Source organism: Acanthochromis polyacanthus, chromosome 13 (assembly GCF_021347895.1).
Source record: "Acanthochromis polyacanthus isolate Apoly-LR-REF ecotype Palm Island chromosome 13, KAUST_Apoly_ChrSc, whole genome shotgun sequence".
Taxonomy (NCBI): Eukaryota; Metazoa; Chordata; class Actinopteri; family Pomacentridae; genus Acanthochromis; species Acanthochromis polyacanthus.
The window spans coordinates 14,706,762-14,715,958 of record NC_067125.1 but is presented as its reverse complement, the minus strand read 5'-3'; the positions used below and the strand labels follow the sequence as shown (position 1 = coordinate 14,715,958).

The 9,197-nt window shown below is 37.9% G+C and overlaps 1 protein-coding gene across 3 annotated transcripts in view; it reads left to right on the top strand.

Annotated features, from left to right (window-relative positions):
• Nucleotides 1-753: 753 nt before the first annotated feature.
• Nucleotides 754-9,197, top strand: part of sacs (sacsin molecular chaperone) — a 31,167-nt gene continuing 22,723 nt past the window's right edge. The window contains exons 1-6 of one of the 3 annotated variants that reach the window (XM_022197234.2): nucleotides 754-973; nucleotides 4,248-4,312; nucleotides 4,522-4,618; nucleotides 5,928-6,078; nucleotides 8,843-8,933; nucleotides 9,011-9,096. In XM_022197234.2, the coding sequence (XP_022052926.2) occupies nucleotides 4,608-4,618; nucleotides 5,928-6,078; nucleotides 8,843-8,933; nucleotides 9,011-9,096 (339 nt within the window). In that variant the 5' untranslated portion in view covers nucleotides 754-973; nucleotides 4,248-4,312; nucleotides 4,522-4,607. Of the gene's footprint in view, nucleotides 974-1,004; nucleotides 1,172-3,929; nucleotides 4,149-4,247; nucleotides 4,313-4,521; nucleotides 4,619-5,927; nucleotides 6,079-8,842; nucleotides 8,934-9,010; nucleotides 9,097-9,197 lie in introns of those variants that run through there. The other 2 variants (XM_051957730.1, XM_051957731.1) reach the window with 2 other exon arrangements.

Genomic DNA, 9,197 nt, shown 5'->3' with positions numbered 1-9,197 from the left:
TTATGTCCATGAATTGCATTATTTTGTATTGTATTTTATTGAATTCTATTCTATTCTATTCTATTCTATTCTATTCTATTCTATTCTATTCTATTCTGTACTAATGTGTGTATAATATAACATGAAATCTGTATAATTGCCATGTGTTTATTTATATATCTATATAACAGCCTATGTAAAATTGACAGATTTTCTTTCCTATTTTAATCTGCTCTTTTTCAGAGTGTTCTATTGGACTTTATTCTACTTACATATATACTATTCTGTGATATTCTCCCCCCTACACAGTATTATATGTTTATTACACACTCAGTATTTATAAAGACCCTGATCTGTTGTCTTGTCTTGTCTTGTCTTGACTCGTCTCTTCTCTTCTCTTCTCTTCTCTTCTCTTCTCTTCTCTTCTCTTCTCTTCTCTTCTCTTCTCTTCTCTTCTCTTCTCTTCTCTTCTCTACAGTATTAAGTCTTCATAGTTTTTGCTTGGCTATATAATATATATATAATGGGGAAAGCAATTACATGCCAGTTATTGCATTAAATTAATATTCAATCTACTCTGTCTTCTATCTGATTTAATCTTGATATTTTTGCAAGCTTCATGCATGTAATGTTCTACTGTTAGTGGACACTCAAGCTGATCCATTTAATTTTATTCTATATAACACTCTATAGCACACACTTGCAAGTGAGATCTTTGCGTTTCTATTCGCCCATCCCATAATTTGCTGGTGCACTGTGTCCCACACGTTGAGTTTTCCACAGCAGCTGTCTCTTTAAGAGACCTGCACTAAAACCTGCAGTATGAAACTGTCCAGAGGAGTCCACGGTTGGTAGAGATCGCATCTTAAGGCTGGTCCCATTTAAACTTCCATCTCTGAGGTGTCCAGGTCAGGTCCTGTTCTCTTCATCTGGAGGAACTTGTTCTGTCCACTGCGGTGCAGAGGCAGGACAGGGATGCTGCGCTGATGCTGATGTGAGTATCCTCCTCTCTCTCCAATGCGGCATTAGATGTGGTCTGCTGGGGCGACAGGGCACTGGGAAATACACATCGTTTCCGCTCAAAGGGTATTTTAAGATCACACAACAACGCATACATATAAACAGAAGTAAGTCTGGATGGATGGGTGGGATCTCTAATGCAGCTCTTGGCGACTGGAATCATTGTACTCTGGTAAGTTTGACGCATTTTGCTTTAAATGCAATTTGGGTTGTTTGTCGGTGTTTCCAGGAGTGGAAATACTGTGATGTTGTTTTTCTGCAGAGGGTGGTGCTCAGATGATTGGCTGCGTGTCCTCGGGAATCCCGACATAATGCCTCACTGAGAGCAGCTTTTTATTTTAAGGTGCTGGGAGTCCTTGACTTTCAAGTGATGATGTCACTTTTCTACGTAGTCCTGCTGATTTTATCAAATCTGTTTTCAAAACAGTACAGATGCTGTATTATCTGTGTCAAAGGTAATCAGGTACAAATATAAGAACTGCTTCTATATAATTAGACAAATCCAGCCCAAAGAGAAATACATGATATTGCGCAAAAGCCTACATTGTATAGAACAATATCGCCGTCTAGGTTTCAATCTGATGTGATCTGAGGCCTTAATAATGAAGTGATCAGCAGGATGAGGACAGGCCCTTGTCTCTGCCTCTGATTCTCGTCTACAAAGTTGATGTGCGCATCTTTCACTGCAGTGAGCTGGCTGTGAGCTCTGTGGTGCTACAACTACAACTCCCAGAATTCAACAGCACTAGCCATTTAGACTAGTTAAAGTAATGGCAGTATGACATTTGTGTGCTTATATGTCACTAATATCACAAAACTACTCACCTTAACCCACTTAACAGGAAGGATGTGCCGGACTGTGTTAACCTTATGTCTGGTGCTGTAGCAGCTGATTGCAACAGGATGCTGATCTTTGTTATTAGCCTGTTTACAGTAAAAATGAAACTGGGCACCATGACAACTATCAGTAAAAAAGTGTGGAAATCATGATTACACCAGTGAATGTCTATAGATAAACTTTTCATATGAATAAATCTTAAAAAAGCCATATTTGCTATTAAATGAGAGGTCCACAACTGACTTAAAGGTCCTTTGAAAATCAATTTGTTGAAAAAATAAGCTAAAAAATGCATAATGTGTATTGAGTCAGCACCACTACACTGCAGTGTAACAGTGACAGTTTGAGAAAACATGGATCCAGATTTCCAGGGTTTCATTTTGAACAATGTAACGGACCATCACAGTCAACTTCCAGGGTTGAACTTTCACCATCATTATTCTTCTTCAGAATCAGTGTCTGGTTTTAACATGGCTGAGTTATTCCAATGTTACAACTTGCCATTGTGTAGCAAACAGCAGTTTTACAGTGTGTGAGCAGAGTTGTAGGTGAGCTGGTGTGCTGGAGCTGCAGTGATTTGGGTAGATGGAGAGAGGTGGAGACTTCTTAAATCTGGCATTAAGTTACATCTAAGCCATTCTATTGCAGGGCAGAATTATTAATTTTGATTTAAAAAAGATATTCGATTTTTAGCAGAGATTAGCATTTAATAGCCCTTGAATGTCCATAATGCAGCCATTAGTAAGAAACTATTTCACAACTCTGGAGGTCCAACAATGTGATCCTGTCCCCCAAAATGTCCACTAACTTTGCCAAACCTTTTAGGGAGAGTAGTACATCATTTCACCAGCCAGCATTGACAACCTCAATAACTCTATGCATTGATTCTTGATCTGCTTGTTATTATTTCCATTACAGTGAGAACTTGTTTGTTTCATGATGTCTGTTCTAGAGATGGCCTGTGCTGGAACAACAAAAACTTTTTCCCTGGATAGGAATGGGGAGAATTTATTAGAATATTACAAGCTGCATTTTTTTTAAATTACATATATATTTCACAGTTCCCAGCTTGGCGTTCATTTACCATCAAGTGGCCAAAAAATCCATTAATGCAGCTTTGGATGCTACCAGTGAACCTGACCCTTGCAGCACAGATGGTCATAGTTTTAAATAATGGTTTCCTGCCTCATCCAAGCCTTGAAAGTACTGCAGCTGTCTGTCATCCAATTATCATTATCAATGCAAAATATCAATAGGTTACTTCTGGTGTGGTCATCTACCAAAAACTGACAGCACTTTTTGTTAAAGCTGCATTATATGTCTAATGCTCTGGCTCAAACAGTCAGAACATGCAAAACATAAAATTGTTTGGGAAACTTCAAGGTTTCTTGAAACAGAATAATCAAGACCAAACAAAAACAAAGACAATGTCTGCAGTTTATAGCATAATCACACATGACATTTAAGATGATTATGTTTAGGCTGTATGTATTTGATATGTCTGATATCCTTGTTGAGAGTAATTAAGATGATTTAATAGTGAGTTTTAAATGTAAAGAAACTAATCTATTTTACAGTTATTATATTGGCTATAATCTTGACTTTACAACCATAGTGAATAACTGCAAGTGATTTTGATGCATAAATAACATTTCAGTCACAGTGTGATATCACTTTTTGGCACGTAGGAAAACACTTTTGTTCCAATTGAGTTGATCATTTAAAGCTATTTCAAGCAGTAACAACAGCTGGATTGATTATAATTTAGGGAACAGAGCAAGTAAAATAATGCAAATATAATGATAAGGATGGTTCACAATAAATTTTTGGCAAAAGATCACCTTTTGTCACAACACTTAAACAGAGTGAGAGCTCTTGGTTTATATTAGTCTCTGTTGAATGTGTGACTTTAACAGATCTACAGATAATATGGTGTACATTATTGTGTCGATTTACACTAATAAAATAAAATTAGCAGGGCAGGAAGCTAAAGTATGTAACACTTAATACTTAGAAGAATCCTGTTAAGAGATTCCTTGAAGAGTCTGCCGCGCATGCGCAAACAAAAAATCGCTCATCTTGTGTCTCCACGTTTTTTTTAATGGAACAGGAGCAGCAGAAGCTTATTTAAGTAAACTAAGCTTGAATAATTAAGTATATAAATTGAGTATTTCAATGAAACGTCATGACCGACTTAAACCCAGATGCCAAGAGGTAGTAAACACTGTTTAGAGATGTAAGACGACACGGAACTAACGGGGAAGGAAAACTCTCGATGCGGCTCCGCAGTTGTTGCTCTCTCTCTCTTGGTGTAATTCATTATTATTAGAACATCGCCATTGAAGGAGCCAGTGTGTAGATGGAGGGAAAAAACGATGTCACATGCCATTGTTGTTGTCATTGTTTCTAGGAACACCGGCTGCCGTGAAATGTATCAGCTTTTCAAGAGGGCCGTTAACGGCGGGACACATACAAGTGAGTGTCGGTCGGGATAAAGAGGCTCAAAAACACTGGCACCGGCTGGGAGGACGCCTCACAGCATCAGTCCCAGCTAAATACTGGTTTAATGTGTCTTTCTGTGTCGAATACATCACCAGAAATGACTGGTATGATCTGAAAACACTGTTAGGTTGAACGGAGCAGGTGTTTGGAGGAAAATAACGGTTGTGTTGTTTCTGCGACAGCCGTTTTCCGGGCGGAGTATCCCTGCGCTCGGTGGAGAAGATAGTCCGATGAATGTGTGTGTGCTGGGACACAAAGCAGCAGCGACATGGCAAACTGGTAAGTTCATTTTGTGCTCCTAAGTATTACTTTTATCATGTAGAAAGCTGAACTAGTATTTTTCCTTTAACACTTCACTGGTTAAGAAGTTCAGGTTTTCCCCAGCTGAGCATAAACAACTGTATTTGTCAGGTTCTTTGCTGCAGAGCTTCAGTCATGTATATGCTCTCCCCATGATTTGTTTCCTTGCTCCAGAGCAATTTAATAAGGGCTGAGGAGCTTTTCAATCATCCTCTGCTGGAGCTTGCTGCCACACCCACCCAGCTCCTGCACCAGTAACTGCATGTGTCCAGTAGCCTGCTGCTGAATAAGCAACAATATTTTGCTTTATAGCTGTCCGCAGACTAGCCTATCGGTTGGCCTTACATAGGAGGAACATAGATGTCCATCCCTTGAGCAGCAACACATTTCTAGACTGAGTTATTCAGTGTAGCAGTCATTGAAGCAGACTGGACCAGCAGCAAAAATGATGGGATATTGACGGGAAACAACACGAATCTCAAGAGTTTTTGGAGAAATCCATGACTATGATTGCACTTGTTCTATGTGATCAAAATGTAAAACTTCATACAGACATAAAATGGCACTAATGGACCATTATGGACCTGATGAGATGGCCAATCTCATGTTTCTTCCAAACTTAAACCTAAATCAATAATGACTGCGGGCAACAGCTCTATGTCCTCTACAGTAGTGATCAAATTTGGCAACGTGTTTTCTTTGCTGTAGCATTACAGTTAGGACTCCTTCGTTGGGTGTAGTCTTGTCAGTGCATGAGTTAACAAGGGTTTTTCAAAGGTTGCAAAGTCTGATACATCCATGGGAAAGGCTGCCTGGTACTTCTCTGACTAAAATTAATATAATGTTTATCGTACTTCATTTTACAACAGAACCAAAAACTTCAGTGTCTACTGAGTTGCAGTTCTACTGAGTATGCAGTTGTTAATTACTCTAACTTAGAGTTTTGATTAGGCAGAAGTACAAATGGAAATTTTTGCTTTAGTTTCTCCAATCTCACTCTGGGCTGATGATGAAGACAAGGAGACGTATTGTATTCTCTTTCTGTGTTTCTAATCCGTAGAGCCTGAGGTTGTTTGTTTGTGTTTTCCAGTGTTGCAGCTGTTACTGACTAAATTTTATGTATTTTTTCAGGTGACAGTTAAAGAAATAGCCTAGTGCTTGAAAGAATTAATTAATGCTAAAGTAGTTTACTATATAAGATATATTTAGTTACTATTATGCTAAATAGTGTGAATTTGCATTTGTTTGTTGTGGAACTTCAAATACATTTTTTGTCCATGTTTTTCAGGTTGCCATGGGTGACAGTTCGTCATGAGTGCATTGGCCTCAGGTCCTACCAGGTCTCTCCCTGCACATCTGTTCAAGATGTCAAACAGTTGCTGTATGAGGAGACAAACCTCCCAATCAAAGAGCAACGACTGACTCACAATGGGAGAATGGTGAGTGTTGTTTGTCATTTGTGCAATGTGCAACGTGAACATCTTATAGGTGTCACATCAGTGGTAAAGAATTGTTGTACGTGGTTATCCCGTATCGAATGAGGTCCGAGCAATACCCAGTACACAATCATTATCACTGTGTTTATTACTGCCACATTCTTTGCATTCTTCCTCACAAATGAACATTTGTTGTTTGCCTGATGTTCTGAGGCTCTGTCACGTTTTGCTAATCCCAGTACACAAAAACAAGCGGAGCAATAATCAGTGGTGTTGTTTTAAAGACCCCGTGCCATAACTGCAGGTTAATGCTGTGATCTCATCTAAACTTGTAACAGTACTCTCATTGTGCTGTGAGTCTTCCTTGAGGAGTAATTTGTTATTTCTGTTAGCAATCAATGGATTGATTTTAGTGTTATTGATCTTATGACTGACGTAAGCAGAGTTCATCTATCTATCTATCTGTCTATCTGTCTATCTATCTATCTACAGTCAAGCCCAAAATTATTGAGAATATTGAGCAAATTTTGACTTAAACTTACTTTTATTCAACCAGCAGGTTTTTTTTAATTAGAAATGACACTGGTGTTTCCCAAAAGATAATAAGATAATAAGATGATATACAAGAGGCATCATTGTAGAAAAAATAATTTGTCTGCTATTTACATTAAAAAGTATCTTGAAGTCACAATTAGCTGAATAATTTTGGGCTTGACTCTATCTATCTATCTATCTATCTATCTATCTATCTATCTATCTATCTATCTATCTATCTATCTATCTATCTATCTATCTGTTGAATTCGTACAGAGTAATGCAGTGTAATCCTGACCACGGTATGAGTCAGATCATTTGCTGCTGCTGGGAAACATGACTGGGCATCTCTTTATCATAGTGCATTAACACTGGAGTAGTTTATTTACTTACTGTATTCTTAGCTTATGAAAAAGAGATCAATTCTATTTTACACAAAAGATTATTATGCCACTAACTCCAATGAAATATTGCACAATATTGTTTTACACATACATTACACATTGTATATATCTATATTTTATATATTTATATTATGACCTTGTGATTTGTAGTTTTCTTTAATGCTATAAAAGAAATCTTATTTCAAAACAAACAAATGTAAACTTTGTTGATTTGATCAGTTTTGTCACTTTCTGGCAGATAATTATACAGTTTGTCTGTTGGGGGGGTTGTTTGTGATAGTTCACTCAGTAAATAGCCTAAAATGACTGCACTTGACCCTGTGCCTTGGGGCTCAGCTGATGGAAGGCACCAGGTGGTGGTCAGAGCTCGGCAGCCCCCCCTGATGTCATACGCAGAAATTAACTGCAAGCCCCACCCACAAAGTAATAGCACATACACTGCAAGGTCAGTTTAAATGAAAGTAATATTTAAGTTATCCTTACAGGTTCTGTAAAATGACGTGTTTCTAAGAACAAATAAAATAGTTTCCACTGTGCCCTCTAGATGCAGGTCTGTGTATCAAGTTGCATTGGTGTTCTGCCTGATGCAATTAAAACTGTGCAGCAGTCTGATGGAGGAGGTGCTGTGCCAAACACTCTACTTATCTGAAGAGTGGTGTGCTTTTCAGGAGAAACTGAAAGGCAAGCATAGCTGAGTCTTTGCGAGTTTTAAAATGCATTCTTCATGGTAAATGACTGTCTGTGGATGCTCTCAGATTAAATAAAACATTCAGTCCTGTAGCCAGAGGCTGAAAAACACTATTATACGAGTACATATGCACTGGAAACACTTTACTTTAGGTTGCTCTATTTGCAGTACGTAAATATTTTGTACTACATTAATAAAAACTGTCTGCATAAAATTCAATAATAGTGTCCTAGAAACCACTCATTAAGTGTTTATATACTGCATATAAATACAAAATAGTGAGACTTGGCAAAGAAAATGTTTTAGCATTTTTTTTGTCTAGATGAGTGTTAATCGCAAATGATGCAATGTATGTATTAATAACAACATGTAAGCCTTTTTTATTTGTTTTGTCAAAATTTTATTTAATACAACCCCCATGCCTCACAACCTTCAATGTGATAAGCTTCTTTTTTTTTTTTTTTTACAGTGTATGCACTATATATTACCCCCATATTAAATTTTAATATGACATCAATGACTTGAAATCCCTCATCCTGAATTGTGTGATGATTATTGACGGTGCAGTGACCATGATGAGGATGATGACTGAGGGTTTTTCGTATGCACGGCTCAGTTTGCCAGACAGCATGTTGATGTGCAAAGACTGCTGAGTGCAGTAGGCCGCAGTGTCACCTTGAAAAGCCCCAACGAGCAGCAGAGTCAGGCATGGTGCCGACTCTGGCTCCCTGCTGCATTGATTCTGAAACATGCACCCATACGAGATTGTCTGTCAACTAATGTGCCATAATCTACCCCAAAGGACTTAACAATAGCTATGATGGTGCAGGAATGTTGATGTGAAGACAACTGTTAATAGTTTTAATAAAAAAAATAACAGTTATAGGAGGCTTTCAAGCTGTTTTATGAATGCAGTGAATAATAAAACTGTTTACTGTGGATATTATTTTAATCTTTTACAATACTCATAGAGTTATATGATTCCATTGTCATTTTTATTGTGTTTTATGTAGTTGGAGAACTTATTTTTGCTATTGATGTTATTTCACATTCTATATGTAATAACCCAGACCACACACCAGATAGATTTTTATTTACTGTCTATTAATTGTTGCTCTGTCATTGTATCATTCTACCACAGCTGGAAGACAGCGTGCAGATTGGCAGCTTGGTGCCTGCAGGAAGCCCAGAAGTGTCTGTTACTCTGGAGGGAAGGGGTCTAAAAGGAGGAGGTAAAATTAAAACCGCCTCATCTCTGCAATAAACCAGTTATTATGACAGTGTAATTTACCCAGCGTGTCTTTCACAGGGAGGTTCGGACAGACGACACCTCCACTGGTCGAGTTTTTAAAAGACATTCTGAGGAGGTACCCCGAAGGAGGACAGATTCTCAAAGTACGTGCAATGCTTCATCATTTGTTTACTTTTATTGACTGGAATACATGTTTTTATTTTATTTGACAAGTCAGGACAAAATCTGCGAAATAAGTAAAGTC